At 44.9% G+C, this 22673-nt stretch overlaps 1 protein-coding gene across 2 annotated transcripts in view; it reads left to right on the top strand.

Moving 5' to 3' along the window:
• The window catches only part of LOC144116082 (multidrug resistance-associated protein 1-like), a 207216-nt gene that overhangs the window by 75811 nt on the left and 108732 nt on the right, over positions 1 to 22673 (top strand). For both annotated transcript variants that reach the window (XM_077650741.1, XM_077650740.1), the window contains 2 exons: positions 12727 to 12843; positions 18739 to 18870. In XM_077650741.1, the coding sequence (XP_077506867.1) occupies positions 12727 to 12843; positions 18739 to 18870 (249 nt within the window). The remainder of the gene's footprint in view (positions 1 to 12726; positions 12844 to 18738; positions 18871 to 22673) is intronic.

Below are 22673 nucleotides of genomic sequence, written 5' to 3'. Positions count from 1 at the left end.
CATATGACTGAGGGGATGGTAATGCTGTGACAGAATAAATAACAAAGTTATTACTGAAAGTTTTGTTTAATACATCGGGGCAGTCTGCATCCGGTATAGGGAGTCCGTCAGGATCTATTAAGTGAATTGAGGCGACTTTTCTCGGGTTAACTATGCGCCAGAATTTTCAGGTATCATTCGTAAGCATGGAGGATAAGGTGTTATTGAGGAAATTACTTTTGGCGTTCTTGAGTGCGGTTACATATGCGTTATTAGCTGCCATATAGGCGGTCCATTGGGCGTCTGAAGAAGAACGTGAAGCACTACGAAACAGGCGTTTTTTTCTTCTTCGATAATCTTTTGAGGTGAAAGTTATACCAAGGTCCGTTTGAGTAGCAAGAAATGGTTCGTAGGGGAATATGCTTATCGATTAGTTGTTGGAGTTTGTTACTGAAGATGCTCCAATTATGTTCTACTGACCAGTTATCGAAACCATCAAGGAAGGTGTCAAGGAATAGAGACAGCTCATTGTTAATGACCTCGAAATTAGCTTTGTTGTAGTCCCTGATCACTTTTTTATCCTGTTAGTTTCAAGAGGTGAGAACATATTTCAAAATGAATATCTAAGTGGTCACTTAACCCATGCATGTATGTTACAAGCGGGACGAGATCGGGGCGTGATGTTAGTATTAAATTCAAGGTGTTTGCGGTAGCTTTCGTTAAACTATTAGGTCGAGTGACTAACTGAGATAACGAAAAGACTGAGCAAAGATTGAAGAAATCGTTACTAACAGAAGAGAACAGATTAAGAGTAGGCGAACTGGAAGATCAGGAAATGTTCGGGAAATTAGTCACCGAGTAAAAAAATATCAGCATTAGGATGTCGGAAGTAGGCGCTATTAATAGCATCGTGCAACTGTTCGCAGAAGTTTGATGTGAAGTTCGGGGGGCGATAACATAGACCAAGCATTATTTTACGGTGGTGGATTTCAACGCAGGCCCACTTGGTTTCAAGGTTGTAATCAATGTGTACCGGATATGACCTAATATTTTTACAAATAGCCAGCAGAACACCACCGCCTTGGCGTTGCGTGCGGTCGCAACGGAAAACGGAAAAGTGCGATCAATCATTTATTACTTCGCTGTCGTGAATGTTATAATGAAAAAATGTTTCGGTGAGCGCGATGATGTCGGCGTTTCATGTGTCAGTAAGGGAATGCAAAAAGTCACGCCTGTTAATATTGCTTCTTACATTAGCTTCTAAGACAGATATGCTGCGGGGCGGTGACAATATCCTACTTCCCCTCTCGCATTCCTAGGGCGTGTTAGTGACGGTGAGTGAAGGATCTTGAATAACATCCCGCGAGGAGCCGGCTTGTGGTTCGGGACTGGGCTGTAAATCAGCTCGTGACGGAATTAATAATTAAACTTTCTTATTTATTTCGTTGTAGATGTAGAATTTATTGTTTAAGAACAGCTTGTTGTAGCGAAGCTGGAACTTCGGGGAGTAAGGCAGCCCTTTGCCAAATTCGACAAGTCGGCTCCTCGCCAGGCGAGTAGCGTACGAGAAATCCTTAGATACGGAAAGATTGTTTTCCTTAAGAATATCACGGTAGTTCAGAATATTTTCCTCGATGTTGAAGGAACAGAACTCAACGATAATAGGGCGACACTTCGAGGCTGAAAGAGCCAAAACGATGAGCACGCTCTATGCATGGGGACAGAGAATCAGGGTCCGCGACCGGAGATAAGGCAGAAACAACCTTTTTCTCTGTTGCATTCCATGTTTCACGTTCGTCAGGGAATCCACGCAAAATTAGATTGTTCCATCTCGATCTATATTCAAGATCGTCTATGCGAGAATGTAGAACAGCCTGTTAGGAGATGAGATCTCCTGCGGAACTTTGAATGGTTGAAAGGCTTTGCTCAAAGACATCTATGGTGCTTATTTTATTCTCGAGGGATTGTAGCCGGCGAAATATGTCTAAGAACTTAATTTCAATGTTTTTCTGGCTTGTCTTCATTTGTTTACTGTCAGCCCAAACTTCCTCTTGGCTTTTACCAAAGTTTAGAGTACGCTCATTGATGTCTTTGAGCATCTGATACATAGCGTCAGTCTTATCCGTGTCGTCAGTCGTTGAGCGAAGCTGGGGCCGGGATTGGTCTTAATATTTCCAGAAAAAAAGCAACAATTGCGCTACATCGAAGTAATCACTCATTAAATAACAGTGCGTATGTGTGCATGGGAGCACGACCAGAAAACGATTGTCGGAATTTTTAGCGTACAAAGAAGAGCGTCTACACACCTGCGGTGAAGCCGCCGCGGTGGCTGAGTGGTTATGGCGCTCGGCTGCCGGCCCGAAAGACGCGGGTTCGATCCCGGCCGCGGCGGTCGAATTTCGATGGAGGCGAAATTTAGAGGCGCGTGTACTGTGCGATGTCAGTGCACGTAAAAGAACCCCAGGTGGTCGAAATTTCCGGAGCCCTTCACTACGGCGTCTCCCATAGCCTGAGTTGCATTGGGACGTTAAACCCTTGTAAACCAAACCAAACACCTGCGGTGAGAACAGAAGATTCGTGTTCGTCATGCTGTCGCAGTGGCAGCTCCCATGCTCACTGACGCAGAAGACGGAGTGCAGCCAATTTATACTGTCGGTGGGAATGGGCGTTGACATGGTTGACTGGAAGTTATCAGGGAAGCCGGTGATAACCTTTCCATCAGGGAATGAAAATGTGTGGTCGAAGGAACCAGGTGGATTTAAGCTATCTGCGGGCCGCTCAAGGGCGCATGCGCAGTCGGGTAGAGGAGTCATGACGACGTATCTAGGTAACGATGGTCCGAAGAGCAGCGAAGGGGCCAGGAAGAAGCAAACCGCAAAATGGGGCATGCTTCGGTGACAACAGAAGAATCGTGTTGGCCATGCTGTCGCAGTGGCAGCTCCCATGCTGCTCACGAGACTGAAGGTAGGATGTAAACCATTTAGTAAAATTGGAATTTCTAAATATTGCATTCATCTTTACCAAGATTTTCGGATGTGAAATTTTATCAAACGCTTTGGCAAAGTCTAAGAAAATTATGTCAATCTGTCCTCGGATATTTATTGTTTGTGAAAGATCCTCAACTATCTGAACAAGCTGCGTTATTGTAGACACCTTACGAAAACCATGTTGCACTTGTGATAATAAGTTGTAAGTTTTCAGATAATTTGAGAGATTATTGCAGACTATGTGCGCAAGCAGTTTGGAGCAGGTGCTCGTAAGAGGAATGGGCCTGTAGTTACCTACGTCTGATGTGCTCCCACTTTTGTGAACCGTAATTTTTTTGGCTTGTTTTCAAGCTGTAGGAAATGTTCCGTGGGTAAGCGAATATTGAAAAATAATAGCAAGTTATTTAGCGACCCACTGAGCATACCTATATAGAAACTTATTCGGGATGTTGTCGGGGCCGGTGGATTTCTTTGTGTTAATGCGCAGAAGAAGGTTCAGGAATCCTTGTTCGTTGATAAGAAAGTCAGAGACTGGAGGGCGATCAGAGTATTCATCAGAGTATGCGAGTATGCCATAATCGTTGGTGAACATGGAGGAAAAAAAAAGAAATTGAAATTTTCAGCACGAACTTGAGTACTTCGTTCATCCTCAGCTTTATGTTGCTTCTTTGTGGGGTTTACATACCTCCAAAATTTTCTAGGTAATTAACGAAGAAAAGTTTTCAGTGTTACATTAAAGAATTTCTCCTTGCATTCCATCAAGAGACAATTTAGATTTAGCCTCATGTTATGAAGTAAAGTCTTGTTCTGGGCACTCTGGTCTCGAGGATAAGCTTTCCGTTTCCTTTTAATCCTCCGTTTGACACGAAGTACCTCCCGTGTAATCCGTGGCTGCTTTCGTTTGCACTTTTTCACGCTCACAGGAATAAATTGCCGAATACAATGCATTGTAATCTTGGAAAAATGTCCCACAGGTCATCAGTGGCACCATTTGATTCATAAATAGGCATGAAATAGACATGAAGCTATCAAACGACCTTTCCAGGTAATCCAAAACACTAACATCATCAGCAGCTTGAAAGTCCAGATATTGGTTGCTTGATTCCTGGTGCATGTAGTACGAGGACATGTGCAAGGACAACATAACCATTTTATGATCGGATAAGCCTTCATCAAGAAGGTATGCATTCACATACGTTGTCAAAGCACTGGAGATTAAAATAAGATCAAGTACTGATGACCTGGTCGCACATACCCTAGTAGGTTCGTTGACAAGCTGAGTTAAATTGTCGGAAAATACTAAATCCAAAAACACCTCAGCAGAAAAAACATCCGTGTCTCCGACCACGTACGAATCCCAGTCAATAGCTGAGAGATTAATGTCACCTAGTAACAGTATGCTGCCTTGCTCTTTCATATACGTTTCCATAAATACTCTTAATTGCAAGGTATGTTCTACAGGAGAGTTTGGAGCTCTGTATACGCCACCAATGAATAGAGTGCGATTATTCAATTTCGTTTTAATCCATATAGCCTCAATATCACCTGGTACTTCTAAAGTGGAAAAAACGATGTTACTCTTGACCAGAAGAGCCACGCCTCCGCCTCTTCCATCTGGATCCCTCCTAACCAGCGCATAACCAAGTGGTGCGATTTCACTATCGGGTATAGTTTTGTTCAACCAAGTTTTCGTAATTATGGCAAAGTCAGGTTCCTGATCCATAACTAAAGCTTCAAGCGAGTGCGCTTTGTTTAACATGCTTCTCGCATTTACGTTGATAATTTTGACGCAGACATGTTGATTGACTCTGCACTTGGCAATTATTGCTTGTCCTTGAATCGCTTCCCAGCTTGAACCTTTCCTCACGCTCTTCATTCCAGCTGTACAGCGTGTTATTGACCTTCAATTTATCAAACATAAGCTTTTCCTTCTTTCCTGCCTTCTTTTCCTCAATTGCCAATTCCCATAGTTTTTTCTTTATTCCCTGCACTATTTCAGAAAAATCCTGACTAATACTCTAAGCCGTATCCTTTAGCTTAGTGCAATTCTGCATAACTTTCATTTTATCCCTACGGCCAGCCACCCTCAGGATGACTGGTCGAGTTTTACAAGAAAGTTTCTTGCCAAATCTGTGAATTCTTTCAATAGAAGTTACATTCACGTTTAGAGTAGAGCTAAAACTTTCATCTCTTACTTTGCTTAAAAGGGTTTCTTCGTTTTCATTTTAGTCTTCTGCTATGCCTCTAATAATAAGGTTATTTCGTCGTGAACGATTATCCAAATCCTCGACATGTTTGACAAGACTATAAGTATCAACCACGCGTTCAGCTGCAATTGTTTCAAGAGTAGCGAGCCCGTTCTGGGTGTCGTCTAAGCCTTGTACCTTAGTTTCAATAAGAAGAGGCCGGTTCTGCATGTCTAGGATTCTTCTTTCAAACGAGTCTTGCTTTTCTTGAACCGCAGTAAGCTGAGACAAAATTTCCCTCTGATTCTGGAGCAATTCCTTGCACACATCGTCCGTTATAGGTCCCGGATTCTTCTCCACATCGCCAGAGAGATCCAACAACAGGCCCGCAACGGAAAAAGAGTCGCATATACAGTCAACGATAATTCGTGGACACGACAGCACTACAAGACCAAGAAAATCGCTATGGAAGCCTTTTTTTGGTCAGTAACCTGCATGAACAGCGGAACGTCAGGCGACCATGTCATGGCGGTGCCGCCGTGTCCGCTGAAGCTGGCAGGCGATAGTCCCGCTTTTATAGCGTGCAGCTGCCGATGCATTCTGGGCAAGCGTTCAGACGTCATCGTGCCCCCGGATGGTGAGCTGAAGATGATACCCACGTGTCGTTGATCCTGGGTACAGGTGCCCTCTGTAGACTGACTGGAAACACCGCCCACACTGAAATGTCGCGGTAGGCACGCATCGTAGCTAAGCTTGGTGCGTCCGGCGTCGTATGATTCTGGCGCGTCTCTAGCAAAGAAACTTCGGCACGCGCACAAAACCTGCATGAACAGCGGAACGTCAGGCGACATTGTCACGGCAGTGCCTCCGTGTCCACTCGATATTAATTTGGCTATTTCTACAAGTTGCGACCACTGGAGGGTTTGCTTTGCCTGTGTACTTTTCGAAAGTGCGTGTTTTTTAGAACATGTAGCCAACTTTTCTCGTGCCACAGCGGCGAGAATAATGGCGTGCTCGAAATTCTACAAACTAATATGGCTATTATAACGCCCGGCTACAAATCTATAATTGCAATCAGGTACCTATTAGTATTAGTTAAAAAGCTAACTGTAAGAATTTAGCTAATCACTTCGCTAGTTAAGATAATTCGCCGGTTCTTAGACGTCCACCAACGCTGGCATTATTATGCTTGAAAAAGGTTCTTTTTACTTCAAAAATCCTCTTTTGTAACATGAGTGATCACCTTTCCGGAAACACCTAGTGTGTGTGTATATATATATATATATATATATATATATATATATATATATATATATATATATATGGACGAGGGTGGCGCTGGTGAACACTCTCAAGGTTCGCTTACAAGCAAAACATAAATACCCATGAAAGCAGCAGATTGGAAAACCGTCGCCGTAGCTCAGTTGGTAAGAGCACCGGACGCGATATTCGGAGGTCGTGGTTTCGGATCCCACCGGCGGCATGGTTGTTTTTTCTGCTGGTTTATAATTTTCTTTAAACCAATTGATTGGCACTAGAAATTTTAAAAAACAGAAAACATTCTCCTATGCACCTTGGTTTCATGTTTCCTTCCATAATATGTTTGTCAAACGAGCCCCTCCTGTCATTTGCCTTGTCTGCTAATAGCTTAACGAGGGTCTCGGTTCTGGCAGTCTTGATGCCATAGGTAGCATAAGAGGGCTCTCGCCCAGTTTCCGCTTTCACCGTTAGATGACGTTCTACGTCACACTTGCGGTATTACAGGACGTGCTACGTCCACCGCTATGGGCGAGGGTGGCGCTGGTGGACACTCTCAAGGTTCGCTTACACGCAAAACATAAATACCCACGAAAGCAGCAGATTGGACAGCCGTCGCCGTAGCTCAGTTGGTAAGAGCACTGGACGCGATATTCGGAGGTCGTGGGATCGGATCCCAACGGCGGCATGGTTGTTTCTTCTGCTGGTTTATAAGTAATTTTCTTTAAACCAATGGATTGGCATTAGAAATTAATAAAAAATAGAAAACATTCCCCTATGCACCTTGGTTTCGGTGACTGCTGGCATCCTTAATATGTTTGTCAAACGAGCCCCTCATGTCATTTGCCATATATATATATATATATATATATATATATATATATATATATATATATATATATATATATATATATACACACTCATTCAGCTTCAGAAGAGTAGAAACTTGGGCTTGTTAGTGCATTTTCAAGGGTAGAATTGGTAGCGCAAAAAAACACAGGGACACAGAAAGACAACACCATAAAGCGCTAACTTCCAACATAAGATTTATTTCGTGAAAGACGGGTGGTTTTTATACTGACTTATCATGCACTACTATCAGACCACCGCTAGCACCGCATATCAGACAAATATAGGATTTCCTTTGGCAACAGAGCAACTGAAGGACTACTTACACAATCATCATCCAACAAAGAAATCCATTCCGCTTCAATTATCTATCTAGTTAAGCGGTTTATGTGCATTTCAAGACCACTCATTTTTTTAGGAGTGGTACGCAATGACACACACGGCAGTGGGCTGACAAACCTTTTCCACGCATATCACTTACATCACGCCCATGTTCCCGAAGCCTGTCATTCAGGCATCTGCCTGTTTGCCCTACATACTGTTTGCCACAGGAAAGGGGTATCTGATACACAACGTTTTTAATGTGGTCAACACATTTGTTTTTATGTTTCTTAGTACAGCCAACCGTCTCTTTGGACTTTGTCAAATTTTTTGTGCACAAATAACTTAACTTTTTAGGTGCTGAAAAAACCACCCTGGCTCCCGAACGCTGCGCTATTTTTTTAAGATTATGGGAAAGCCGATGAAAGTAAGGAATAACTGCTACTTTCTCTTTCCTAAGCGTAGCCTCTTGACTGTCTTGCGTTTTTTTCCGGCAGAAGTTCTTTAAAACGCCTTCCGCTACTGAAACCAGAACATGGGAAGGGTAACCGGCGTTTTCCAACCGCTTTTACTGCTGTGAAAAACTTTCATGCATGAGGTGCGGACAGGACTTCACTAGAGAATTAACAAAACAAAGGTGAACAATGGAACGTTTTACGAGTTTCGAGTGTGCTGAATGAAAAGGTAATAAAGGTTTTTCACCTCGAGGTTTAAGCAACCAGCTAGTCCGATCATGATGTAGTATAATGTTGATGTCAAGGAATTTGATTACCCACTTTTCAGGTAGTTCAAACGTTAGTTCTAGAGGACGGAAATGGTTACGGACCGAAGTGAGGACATTACGAACATCATCCTTGAAGGAACCGTCATTTCTGTTAAGTACAAAAAGAAAATCATCCACATATCTAAAAATCTTGATGACATTGGTATCTTTTACTATATCCGCAAACGACCTGTCCAACTGAGCTAAAAACAAGTCGCTAAGGATGGGTGCTATGCAAGAACCTATGCAAATGCCTTCTTTTTGAAGATGTGGTTTTTCGTCCCACACTATGAATGTAGACTTAAGATAAAATTTTAAAAGTTCTAGAAAACCATTTACCGAGATGCCAGAAGCATTTTGAAAGGCAATAGGTCCGTACTGATGAATACAATCTTCAACACACGATAACAAAGCTTCATGCGGAATGGAATAATAAAGATCCTTTATGTCAACCGAAAAAACAGAAAGGCGTTGTTCCTCATGTGACTTGAAAAAATCTAAAACGTGCTCAGAATTTCGGACAAGGAATGGATCTTGAATGGCTAACATTTTCAGATTTTCTTGTAACAAAAGGGCAACAGATTTTGCCATGTACCATTCTCTGATACAATAACTCTAATAGGAACATTAGTTTTATGGGTCTTTGCATTGAAGAAAACCTGAAGGAAGTCTTTTTTACAATCAGTAATTCCTTTAAGAACCGCCCCAAGGTTCAACCTAGTACACATTTTCTTCGCTTCGGCTTTAATCTTTGAAATTTTTACATTTGGATAGCAATTAAAGGCGGAGGACACAGCTTCACATGCTTTCTTATGAAAGAGCCCAGAAGGAAATACAGCAAAACCTCCTTCTTTGTCGGCAGGAAGGAGGCACAATGAATGATGTTCTAGGTAAGACATAGCTCGATTTACGGGAAGTCTTGAAGGCTGTAACTTACATCGCCGTAAGGTGTCGACGCCTGCAGAAACACATCGGTCTACCTCATGCTCGGGGATGAAAAGAGAAATCTGATGAACGAACGTGAGCCGCTCCGCTGAAGACGATTTTGGCACCAGAGCAAACTTGGGTCCCAACGACAGAACAGATTTCACATGTTCAGGAAGATCCAGTCCTTGTGGCGTATGGATGACACACCGAGGTGAACGTGACTTAATGTCAAGCTGTCCTCTGAGTTAGTCCAGTTGTCGCTGCCAAATGAAGTCCGTAGTCTGGCTGACAAGCCGCTGGCGCTCTCGTAACGTCTTCCTGCTGTGAAAGGGCTTGACATTTGTGAACCAAAAGGTGGAGATATTCCCCGTAAAGGCGAGCTAGACGAAACGACTCAGCCTTTAAAATCTTGCCCACTCTGTCGCCATGACCTCGTGATGGGATAAGCCCTCCGAACAGACGCCTCACTTCAGCTTAAAACCTTGATGAAGGACGGTCCGCTGTCTGGAACCTTTGGTAAATAAACCAAGATAATCATACCAGTTGTTATCTTTTCACTGTTCAAGTTTTCACTGGCCCGTTGCAACCCAATCCACCCCTATATATATATATATATATATATATATATATATATATATATATATATATATATATATATATTCAACTTAGAACCCTGATGAAGGACGGTCCACCGTCTGAAACCATTGGTGAATAAACCTAAATAGAACCAGTTGTGGCCTTCTCACTGTGTGTGTGCGTGTGTGTGCGCGCGCGTGTGTGTGTGTGTGTGTGTGCGCGCGTGTGTGTGCGCGCGTGTGCGTGTGTGTGCGCGCGCGCGTGCGTGTGTGTGTGTGCGCGCGTGCGCGCGTGTGTGTGTGTGTGTGTGTGTGTGCGCGCGTGCGTGCGTGTGCGTGTGTGTGTGTGCGCGCGTGCGTGCGTGTGCGCGTGTGTGTGTTAATGAAGCCAACAGTCACCGAAACCAAGGTGCATAGGGGAATGTTTCTGATTTGTTTTTGTTTGTTTTGTTTTTGTTTTTTATTTGTAGTGCCAATCAATTAGTTTAAAGAAAATTACTTATAAAGCACTTATTAAAATTACTTATAAGGCTACGTCCACCGCTATGGACGAGGGTGGCGCTGGTGAACACTCTCAAGGTTCGCTTACACGCAAGACATAAATACCCACGAGAGCAGCAGATTCGACAGCCGTCGCCGTAGCTCTGTTGGTAGAGCACCGGACGCAATATTCGGAGGTCGTGGGCTCGGATCCTACCGGCGGCATGGTTGTTTTTTCTGCTGCTTTATAAGTAATCTTCTTTAAGCGATTTAATAATGTATGTAATATTATCCCACTGATAAGCACAACACGTTAAAAGAAAAAAATAACGTTCCCTTATGAACCTTGGTTTCGGTGACTGTCGGCTCCCTTCATAAGTTTATCAAACGGGCCCCTCATTTACTTTACCTTGTCTGCTAATATATATATATATATATATATATATATATATATATATATATATATATATATATATATATATATATATATATATATATATATATATATTAGGTTTAAGTATAATCCTCATTACTGCTAATTAAAGCCGCGCTGCGCTCGCAAGCTCTCGCAGCTGACTTAGCAGGAAATAAGCTGCTGGCCTCGCTACACTGCCACCTTGTCGGCCTATCTGAATCACCCTTGCATACTGGGCACCATGTTTCAAAACTTGGTCCTGTAGAGCACATTATGAACATTTCCAACCTGGCAGGGCTTCACTGCGACCACTCATGCTACGCAGTAACACGTTCTGGCTGGCTAGTTGGTCGTGCATACTTAAGACTACAGCGCAGTGGTAACACAGGCGATACAAACAAAAAACGCAAAACACAAACGCTTGCGTTTTGTGTCTTTTTCTTGTCTTGTCTTTTGTACCTCGGCGCTCTAGTCTTAAGTAATCGTGCTACGCACTTGAATTCTCGCAGCCCGATGGAGCTATGAGCACAAGTCAGCCGAGGCCGTCTCGTCCCACTCTGGAGCTTCGCGCTCTTCATTCGAAGCCTGCAAGAGCGAGCGGGAAAATTTATCTTCGGAGATGTTTAACAACGTCTCTTTTCCCCGGCATCTTGTAAATTGCACCGTCCGCGTATCGTCAGTGATTTCAAAGTCAGGAAACCAATTCTTATTACAAAGAACACTATGTCTCAGAATGTATTCATATTTGTTCGCAGACGTTATCGCCAATGTTGCTTGGCTACGGCAGGCCGCAATTTTTTAGAGTTTGAACATTCCTAGATATCCTGCACAAGCGCATTTTTTCAATGGCAAGCATTTATGAATGGATTTTTTTCTTATCGTATCATAATGATCAACATATCCTCAAACACCTTCTAGGGATGCCTATAGTGTCCACCTAATAATTGTCATAAATGCGTCACATTTATTTCATTTTTGGGGGGAGGGTGGCCTCAGCTAGTCGTTGCGAGCGTAGGACGAACTCTGAAAGCAAGATTTTATTGAACATCTAATCGGTAGACCATTCCTATCAATACATTTGTAACGGCATCTTTTAATATTCTACAGTTGTCTCAAAACTAAAATGACGTGCAAAAAATTATGGCTCCAATCCACGCTCTAAATGTGGTTGGACAGCGAAGCTATATAACGACACCCAATTACTCATTACGACGTCACTTGAAACTTCACACGCGTGGCTGTACTGAGAGCGAAACCATAGAACAATGAAATGTACTTATATTACCCTTCACAACGACAGTCATGACTGATTTGTGATCAGTATGATACACACTGATTATTTCAGTTCTAACTGTAGAGATAATCTTTGCTAAGGTAAAATCAGTGCATGAATCATCAATGGTGTTTGGTTTTGTTGCATTGCTCAAACGGTGTTCTCCTTGTTCACAGGCGCCTTATCATCCATCATGTGGTTTTGATGCTTGTTTTGTGCTTTTCTTAACGAAAACGAGTACTGAGCTGCATGCCTGTTTTGTAAAAAGATTTACCATTTACATTGTTTTTATTTCTTTATTTTTATTTTTATTTTGTAGCTTTTTTAATTTTTCTTTATTTTTGCATAATTTTCTTACGTAATTTTTTCTTTTTGTGTTCTGTTTTTCTCGTTTTACTTCTTTTACATATATATCAATTCTATGCTGTTGGGTACTTGTCTACTCGGAGTAGTATTCAGTTTATAGCCTGCCGTTTTTTGCTGACGACGTCGATGACACGACAGTTTTCTTGGACGGCAGAGGTATACAGCTTCGCCGTAAAACGTGGACTTGACTGAAGCCCCTCGTTACGTGGTAAAGGAAGTTTGTCACTGAGGTCAGTTGAGTAATAAATGTTATTCTATTCATAAGGCACCCAAGTAGAACCAAGAGATTTCCTTGACTCAAACTGAATGTACTCATCGCTTCATTCCTGTCCGCTACCATGAACGCAGGCTTTTCCGCGAGTTGATGCGGGGCAACAAGGACACGGACTTCGCACTGCCGCTGCTCAGGCGGGGCATGAAGTGCAAGGACTTGGTGACGTACCTGGACGCCTGCCTCACACGCGGGTGAGCGGCTCCACGCCTGGCACCATGGCTCTAGAGCGCGCCTTGCCGGTAGCGCCAAGGAACCGGCGACTTGTAGCATGTTCCATGCCGGTGCCTCCGCGGCACTCGACGGTCTCTCTACTCACCGGTGCTCGTATCTGCCTCACAGTTCACGTACTCTAGCATGTTGCACAAGGTCACTTGTACACCTGCCATATGTCGTAATGAATCGTTTTCTTGACAGAGGGCCAAGTAAATATCAATAGCTGTGGCTATTTCAGCTGATATCGAGCAGGACAGTCTGAAAGAAAGCGTTTTTGCTGAGCATTGAGGCTACAATACTTGAGAGAGCTGCAGAGATGCCGCTAATGGCGAATTTAGTGCTACTTACCACAAAAAAATGCCAGTCAAATTGTTCAGAAACTGTTTTAATATCCCTGTTGACCAGTCTGCTACGCGTTCATAATTTCTGTAAACGGCCGCTGAATGCTGAAACGAACGCTTTCACATGCACCCAAGATGCCCTTCAAACAAGGATCTCTTGCTGTTCAGCAAGTTGCTAGCCACACTACTAAAACGAGAGCATGGAAAAAATCGATAGAAAAATAGTAGGATTGCTGAGTGCCGCTTATGTCTGTCGGCTGAAATTCTTAGAAAGTCCGAATCAGTGCTCTGACATTTACGTGGTATCCAGGAATGAAAATTCAATGCTGGTATTCTGTGATCATTTTAATCCTATTCGCAAAAAGACTCACAACCAGCACTATCAGAAGAACAACTTTTCTTGACAGCAGTTGTTCAGTGATTGCTAGTCTGGGATGTTTGTGTTGACTCTTATTGCCCGTTCATAAGGGACTGAGTAGTAGTCTCTAAAGGAAAGAACAAAACATATGCCATCGCTTTTCCTACCCACTGGCGGCTCAAACTACGGACGGGCTTCTTCTAATGCAATGACGAGTGAATCTGTTTTCTAGGGTAACCGCCATCAGCGGTGGCTATAGCAAGTACTGAATTGTTCTCTGATTTGTGGCAGTCATGAGTGAACAAACGGCGAAGTTGAACAGTAAGTTATACTGAAAGTGTAAGGCGATCCCTCGGTCACGTTGGTAATGTGTAAACGTGTTTAGCCTTTGGTTATCGCGGTTAACCGTGGTTGCGCCAGCTAATGTGCTTACCCAGTCAAGCCACGCGTGCTGCAGTGTGGATATACGCGATACGAGAATCATTAAACTTCCGGTCGCGAGGTTACGGTGGCGGTCTTTCCTAGAGCTGAATACGCTATGAAAGAAGGAACTGTCTATTCGAGGAAGTGCGTTTTACACATATTAAAAGAAGGTATGTTAGAAAGGCGTACTGTTATTTTCTGCTTTGCTTTCCAGGATAGGGAGAGCGCCAGATTTTTTTTTTTGTGGGGCATATTTCGTTAAAGGCCTCTTGCTCTTCGTAAAGAGAGTTGAGTGGCCATGTCAGAACCCACTTCGAAAAAGGAGGTGCTCGTCAAGAGTACGGAAAGGTCTATTTTTGTCAACCCGAATTGCATTGTCCACGCAGAGCATCCTTATATTGTAACAAGTGTCGTTCCTTTATTATGCAAATAGTTGTCAGCAGATTTGAAGAGCAACAAATTTCAATTTTTCAATTTCAATTTCAACAACTTTCAATTTCGAAGCAAGTGCTTTAAAAATATAAATTTGTTGCTCCTCAAAAGTGCTGACAGTTATTTGCATAAATTAACGACACTTGTTACGACACAAGGATGCTCTACGTGGACAATGCAATTCGGGTTGACAAAAATAGAACTTTCCGTACACTTGAACAGCACCTCCTTTTTCAAAGTGGGTCTTTTGCGTGACATGGCCACTCAACTCTCTTCACGAAGACCAAGAGGTCCTTAACCAAATATGCCCCACAAAAAATATATCTGACGCTCCCTGCCTATCCTGGAAAGCAAAGCAGAAAATAACAGTACGCCTTTCTAACATACCCTCCTTTAATATGTGTACAACGCACTTCTTCGAATAGACAGTTCCTTCTTTCTTAGCGTATTCAGCTCTACGAAAGACCGCCACCGTAAGCTCACTACCGGAAGTCTAATGATTCTCGTACCGGGTATATCCACACTGAAGCACGAGTAGGATGACTGGGAAAGCACATTAGCTTTTGAATCGAGTGCTTTTAAAGCAATTTTTAAACCAAGTGCACCCGCCGCGGTGGCTCAGTGGTTAGGGCGCTCGGCTACTGATTCGGAGTTCCCGTGTTCGAACCCGACCGCGGCGGCTGCGTTTGTATGGAGGCAAAACGCTAAGGCGCCCGTGTGCTGTGCGATGTCAGTGCACGCCAAAGATCCCCAGGTGGTCGAAATTATTGCGGAGCCCTCCACTACGGCACCTCTTTGTTCCTTTCTTCTTTCACTCCCTCCTTTATCCGTTCCCTTACGGCGCGGTTCAGGTGTCCAACGATGTATGAGACAGATACTGCGCCATTTCAATCCCCCCCCCCCCACAAAAAAAAACAACTATTATTAAAGCAAGTGCTTGTATGGGGCGAATCACATCCCGTAAAAGGTCTGCAACTGCTACTGCAAAAACTCAGTTGCAAAAAAGGCTTACCACAGCCATCCATTACCTGTGAAGGACGAGAACGCGAGCATCCGGCTCAGTGGAGGCTGAAGATGTGACTTAAGAAAACACGCCTAGTCGGTACTGCTAGAACGATAATAAAGCCTTGTCATGTTTCCCTTGCCAAGCACATATTTCAAACTTCACCAGGACACAGGGACGAAATCATCGCTAAAGTAGTAAAAATTTATGGAACTACCGCGCCTTCAGTTTATCCATTATGATTTTAACACAACTGTATTCCTTAAGGGAGCTTTTCCATAAAAGCATGAGGATGTTAAGGGGAGCCTAAAGCCATGATAATTCTCTCACTCTGGGTTGCGGTCCTCTGTACCCTCCTTTGACATTTGAACTGCGCCATTAGGCAACGGATGCAAGAAAGCAAACAACAAAACTCAGTGATGTGGAGGCGCCTTAGCTTACGTGGTTCACAGCTCCATCAGCAAACAAATTCTCGCAATAAAGCGGGAGCTACGAGCCGCAAGCGAATGCTTCAACATATTTTTTTTTCAGCACTGTTCGATGCAACAACACGTGCCCTGAAACCACCGTGTAAATCTCGTGGCGCCCGCTCAGCTGTGGGGCTCGTGAATGAGCGTGCGTGTGTGATATAAATCAATTGTTTTAGAGTCTTCAGGATCGTTACACGCCGTTCGCTACACAGTGAATGTGCCACTGTTGTGTCAGCTCACGCGCGCATGCAATATGGAACCCTCCCTTCGCAGTGGACTCATGCCCGCATAACATTCATCCCCAAACCAGGAAAGCCTCTTGAGATTAGGAATCTCCGTCCCGTTTCCCTTACGTCTTGCATCGGCAAGCTCTTTGAGCACGACGTCCTTGGTCGCCTCCAGGAACACATGGACGACAACCTCCTCTTCCCCCCAACGATGGTTGATTTCCGTCCCCACCTCTCCACCCAAGATATGATGCTTCAGCGCCCAGAAGACATCCTCCGCCCCCGAAACACGAGGCACACGCGCGCGGTCCTGGCCCTGGATCTAAAACAGGCATTCGACAATGTACATCATTCGGCCATCTTGGACGCCCTGTCGTCCCTACACGTCGGCACTCGTACCCATCAGTACATCTCAGCCTTCCTCCGCCACCGCACAGCTGAAATCACTTTTGGCTCACTCTCCTCCCCTGTTTTCACCCTCGGTAGCCGAGGTACCCCTCAGGGATCGGTACTCTCGCCGCTTCTATTTAATATAACCCTCATCCCCATGGCAAATGCTCTTTCAGCCATTCCCGCCCTCTCGCACTCTTTATATGCCGACGACATCACCCTGTGGACCTCCACGGGTAATGTCGGCACCATTGAAGAGACACTACAAGCGGGGGCAGATGTGGTGACCTCCTATGCCCATCAGGTCGGCCTTGCATGCTCTCCTACAAAATCGGAACTTCTGGTCCTTCGCCCCCCTCGGGGAAGACTAGACAAAACTCCCCCGCCTGGCATCGATGTCACCATTGATGCCACCCGCACACCAGAGGTAGACAAAGTTCGCATCCTGGAGATGGTTCTCCAGAACAATGGCAAGAACACTTCCACAATCACCAAGCTCACTGCTACCGTTCAACAAACCGTTCGCCTCATCAGACGAATCGCTAACAAACACTGAGGCATGCGGGAACACGACCTCCGCCGCCTGATCCAGGCTTTCGTCCTTAGCCGGGTAGTATACTCCCTGCCCTATCTCTTCCTCTCCCGAGTAGAGGAGAACAAAGTCAACTCCTTCATCCGTCAGGCGTACAAGACGGCCCTCAACCTCCCCCAGCACACGTCGAATGAACGCCTTCTTAAGATGGGCGTACACAACACCCTCGCCGAGCTCACCGAGGCCCATCGATCTGCCCAACTTGATCAGCTCACCTCCACCCTAGCCGGCCGTCACATTCTTGATGCCATTGGCCTACACCCCCCCTGGCTATGATACCCCCACCGCACACGGAACCTCATCACCATTCACCCACTCCCCAATAACATGCATCCCGAGCATCACGCGGCTCGTCGTGCTGCTCGGGCTGCAGCCCTACACAAACACTATGGCGCACAGCCGGAGAGCGTCTACGTCGACACAGCCTCTTAGACCTCCTCTTCCGCCTTTTCCCTGGCGGTAATGTCCAATTCGTACACCCCTATTACGGCAGGCACTGTCATTGCCTCCACTCCTGCGGTAGCGGAGGAGGCAGCCGTAGCCTTAGCCATCGCTACTACATCGGCGACCCACATTTTCAGCGACTCAAAGACCGCGGTCCGTAACTTTGCGAAAGGCCGCATCTCCGAACCCGCTTTCCGGCTTCTAAGCCGGTCTCCCGCCCCTACCCGACCTATTCAGCTTCTCTGGGTCCCGGCCCACGCCGGCCACCCAGGTAACGACGCGGCTCATTCTTTAGCTCGAGGTTTCGTCAGCCGAGCAGGAGCCGCCGACGCCTGGGGAGACGCTCGAGATCGAATGGTCGCGTATCACGAGATCACTCTACACTACCGTGAGCAAAGGCTAACGTATCCCCCTCCGCACAAGTCTCTCACTTAATTGCAGCAGGTGACGTGGCGACAGCTACAATCCCGCACATTCCTCTCCCCTGCCCACTTAGCCCTGGTTTACCCGGGATTGTTCACGCCAGTATGCACCCTCTGCCGCGCTCCGAAAGGGGATTTTTCACACATTCTTTATTCTTGCTCTGAGCTCCTTCCACCAGCCGATTGGCAACTCACAGACCTCGAGCGATGGGAGGCTGCGGTGTCCAGTTCTGACCCGGCTGCCCAACGGCAGCTAGTGGACTGGCTTTCGAAGTCGCTGAGAAGCATCACCTTCCGGCCACGACACGCATCCAAGAGCAATCCCATCACTAGGATGTAATAATTAAGGCTTGCTCTACTTTATAAGTCTTTCACCACCACCATGCAATATTTCTCCTGCTAAAAACAGCATTCGCCATATGACTCACTTGAGACAGCCGCTGGTCTGGTCTCACTCGCACGGCACAGTTAGGCGCACTAAATGTTCCAAGCAGTAACATCCGTATTATGTAGAGATAAAGTGCGTCGAGTTACTACGAACTGGCAATGCTCGAGTCAAATTTGAAGTTTCCTTTAAAGCTGTCATGTATTCAAATCATATATGATGATGACTGAATTTTGTTTTAAGCTTGTTCGTCTAGAGGAATATTTTCGGCACAAAAAAATTTATCAGTAATGCCATAAAGTATGACCGTATAGCTCCCGCAGATTCGGCCAGATGCGCAGTGTAATGTCTGGATAAACCAACCACACCATTGCATGATACTGCAGGAAGAAGGACGTGATCCGCCGGCGTGTCTTCATCAAGTCCATGATCGGTGTTCTATGGGTGGACGTCGTGCGGGTGACTGTCTGCACGCTGGCCTACTTCGGCTGCCTTTTCGCCAGAGTGCCAGCCCTAGAGTAAGTCTGTCATATGCAGTAAAGGTTTCAGGAGGTTATCCACCACAGCAGAACACAGTAGAGAGGGAGATGGCGACACCACCCTGTGTCATCACCTCCCTCTCTCCTGTCTCTGCTGTGGCGGATAGCCTCCCGAAGTCTCACCAACTGGCCTACACATCTACCCTCCTAAGCAGTTAAGGTACCTGTGCGGTGCAACATTTTAGTTGAGGTCAAGGACTAATGTCGTTCACTTGAGCCGGAAAGCCTAAAACAGAAACAACCAGGCCTGTCCGACAATTATAAGGCACGCTTAGCACAAGAAAATACGCATCGTAACGGTAATGCAGCATAACGTTTTTGGCCTATCCGGCTCCCCATGGATGTAACTCAAATTTAAGCAAAAGAGATAGTACCTCGCGTTTTTACCAAACTATTTTCAAAACAACAGAAGAGCAAGGTTCCGGGCTAGTTGGTAATGCATAGCACTTAGCAACAGCGCAAAGAAACGCGTACACCACGAAGAAACCACACACACGAGCGCTGACTCACAACAGTGAGCCAGCGCTCGTGTGTGTCGTTTCTTCGTGGTGTCCGCGTTTCTTCCGCGCTGTTTCTAAGTATAAGTACTATTTTAAAAGCTAACACAACTCCGACGAAATAATACTGCTTACATCTCCGCTACCCCAAATCAATGACGAAATTGTTTCGCAATAAATGGACTTGACTGACATTGGAGCAGGGCAACTAGATGACAAGGGATGTCCATTAGAGTCGAAGTCGAAGCTTTAACAACGAAATAGAGCGAAAATAAGGTTTAGCGCTTTCGTCCGTGCCTAAGCCCACACTTTTTTCAGTGTGAGTGCACAGTTTTCATTTTCAACTTCTGCAAAGTACGCAGGAATAGTAGGCATGCTCTATTGCGCATGCTGAGCTAATTTTAGTAAAGCAGGTTTGCAGTCTGAAGTAGCATATTTTCGATGGTAGGTTCGCGCAGCATGGAGGACAGAGTTAACTAGATATAAATGATTAAGGCTTTTGCTTTTCAGTGAACATAGCCGGTCTGATGATGACAATCACTGATAACAATAAAAAATGCATACCCGTGAGAAAACAAGCCCGCGAGTCCTCACCGTGAATAATTATTACGTCGTCCAGGAAGCACTCAAATGAAAAAGGAGGCAATTATTACCCACCGCGGTTGCTCAGTGGTTAGAGCGCTCGGCTACTGATCCGGAGCACCCGGGCTCGAACCCGACCGCGGCGGTCGCGTTTCGATGCAGGTAAAGTGCAAAGTCGCCCGTGTGCTGTGAGATGCCAGTGCCCGTTAAAGACCCTCGAGTGATCGAAATTATTACGGAGCCCTCCACTACGGTGCCTCTTTTTTCCTTACTTCTTTCACTCCCTCCTTTATCCCTTCCCTTACGGCACGGTTCAGGTGTCCGCCGAGATGTGACACAGTTATTCCGCCATTTCGTTTCCCCAACAACCAATTTCAATTTCCAGGCCGTGAAGAAATCATTCAAATGGAATAATTGCAATTGGAGATGTCTTCGAAAGTAAAATAATAATAAAGCTAAGAAGGAAATTTCATTCCTTTTCCTTCGAATAATTAGCCAGTGCTACAGTTTTAAGCGTCTTCAGGCGATCTACGCGATTTCTTAAACATACGCACTGTTTACTTTTCATCTTGTCACTCTACCACTCCCGTTTTTCTTCATCATCATCAGCAGCAGCCTGACTACGCCCACTGCAGGGCAAAGGCTTCTCCAGTGCATCTTCAATTAAAGCTGAAGTCATCGTATCCCCGCAAACTTCTTAATATCATCCGCCCTCCTAACCTTCTGCCTCCGCCCTGCTACTCTTTCCTTCTCTTGAAATCCACTGCGATACCCTTACGAACCAGCGGTTGTCTTGCCTTCGCATCACATGTCCTGCCCAAGCCCGTTTTTTCCTCTTGCTTCCGACCAGCATGTCATTAACCGGCGTTTGTTCCCTCACCCACTTCGCCCACTTCCGGTCTGTTAACGTTACACCTATCATTTTTCTTTCCATGGTTCGTTGCGTTGCCCTTAACTTAAGCTGAAACCTTTTCTTTATCCTCCACGTTTCTGCCCCCTAGGTGAGTACCGGTCAGATACAGCTGTTGTGCATTTTTCTCTTCGGGTATGTTGGTAAACTGCTATTCATGATCTGAGAGAACCTGCCATATGCGCTCCACCCCATTTTTATCCTTCTAGTTATTTTCCTCGCATGATCCGGATCAGCTGTCACTACCTGCCCTAAGTAGACGTATTCCTTTACCACTTCCAGCCCCTCGCTGCCAATTGGGAACTGCTGTTCCATTGCTAGGGTGCTGAACATTACTTTGGTTTTCACTGTGTTCATTTTTAGACCAAACGTTCTTCTCTGCATGTCTAACTCATTGATCCTGCTTTGCAGTTCATCTGCTGAGTGACTCAGCAAGGCAATGTCATCAGCGAATCGCAAATTACTTAGATATTCTTCATTAATTTTTATTCCGAACTGTTCCAAATCCAGGCTTCGAAACACCTCCTGTAAACAGGGGGTGAATTGCAGCGGCGAGATTGTGTCGCTCTGCCTGACACCCTTCCTTATGAGAATTTTATTGCTTACTTTATGGAGGACAACGGTAGCTGTACAGTAGTTATATAATCCAGCATTTTCACATAAGACTCCTCTGCAATCTTATTCTGCAATGCCTGCATGACTGCTTAGGTTCCAACTTAGTCAAGTCCTTTCTCATAATCAATGAAGACTTTATATCGGCGTCAGTTATATTCTGCGGATTTCTTCATTACCTGATTGGCAGTGTGATTATGGTTTATTGTTGGGTAACCTTTACGAAAACCTTCTTGATTATTTGGTTGGTTCAAATCTGAGGTTGTCCCTCACTCTAGTAGCATTACCTTAGTTGATATCATGTAGGCAACGGACGGTAGGCTAATCAGTCTGCAATTTTTCAAGTCCTTGACGTTCCCTTTCTTATGGATCAAGATAATGTTAGCGTTCTTCCAAGCTTCTAGAACGCTAGAGCTCATAAGGCATTGCGTATTCAGGGTGATTAGCTTTTCTAGGACGATCTCCCCTCGGTCCTCCAACAGATCTGCTGTTACCTTATCCTCGCCAGCTGCTTTTCTCATTTTCATTGCTCCTAAGGCTTTCATTACTTCCTCTTTCGTTAATTGCAAAATTTCCCACTGCTGTGTTTTACTGCCTCTCTCATTAACATTCTGATTGCATTGGCTACTGTATAGATTTCTGTAAAACTGTTCGGCTGCTTTAGCTATCTTATCTATATTGCTAATTACAATGTCCTCTTTGCCTTTCAACGCATACATCTGGCTTTTACGTATACCTAGTTTCCTCTTCACTGCTTTTAGGCTGCCTCCACTGTTTATATCGTGCTCGATTCTCTCAATATTTAACTTCCTTATGTCGGCTACATTGAGCTTATTAACTTTGGTAGCTCTACAATTTCTATTATGTCCGTAGGGTTAGACGATTTCATGCTTTGGCGCTTCTTAATCAGATCTTGCGTCTCGTGCCATATAACTTCCTGGTATGCTGTCGTATACCAATCCTACTGCCTACTTCTACTCGGCATTAAGATCGTCTTTCTCATTTAAAGCCAAATATCTGCTGTGCAGCGATACCCTGAATTCCTGTTCTTTCCCCCTTACCGCTAACAGGCTAATTGGCTTCCGCTTCATTAATTGCTTACGTTCCCTCTTCATGTCTAGGCTAATTCAAGGCCTTACCATTCTGTGGTCGCTACAAAGCACATTTCCGAGGACCTCTAC

Source organism: Amblyomma americanum, chromosome 1 (assembly GCF_052857255.1).
Source record: "Amblyomma americanum isolate KBUSLIRL-KWMA chromosome 1, ASM5285725v1, whole genome shotgun sequence".
Lineage (NCBI taxonomy): Eukaryota > Metazoa > Arthropoda > Arachnida > Ixodida > Ixodidae > Amblyomma > Amblyomma americanum.
Note: the sequence above shows the minus strand (reverse complement) of the source record. Positions and strands in the feature narration are given on the sequence as shown.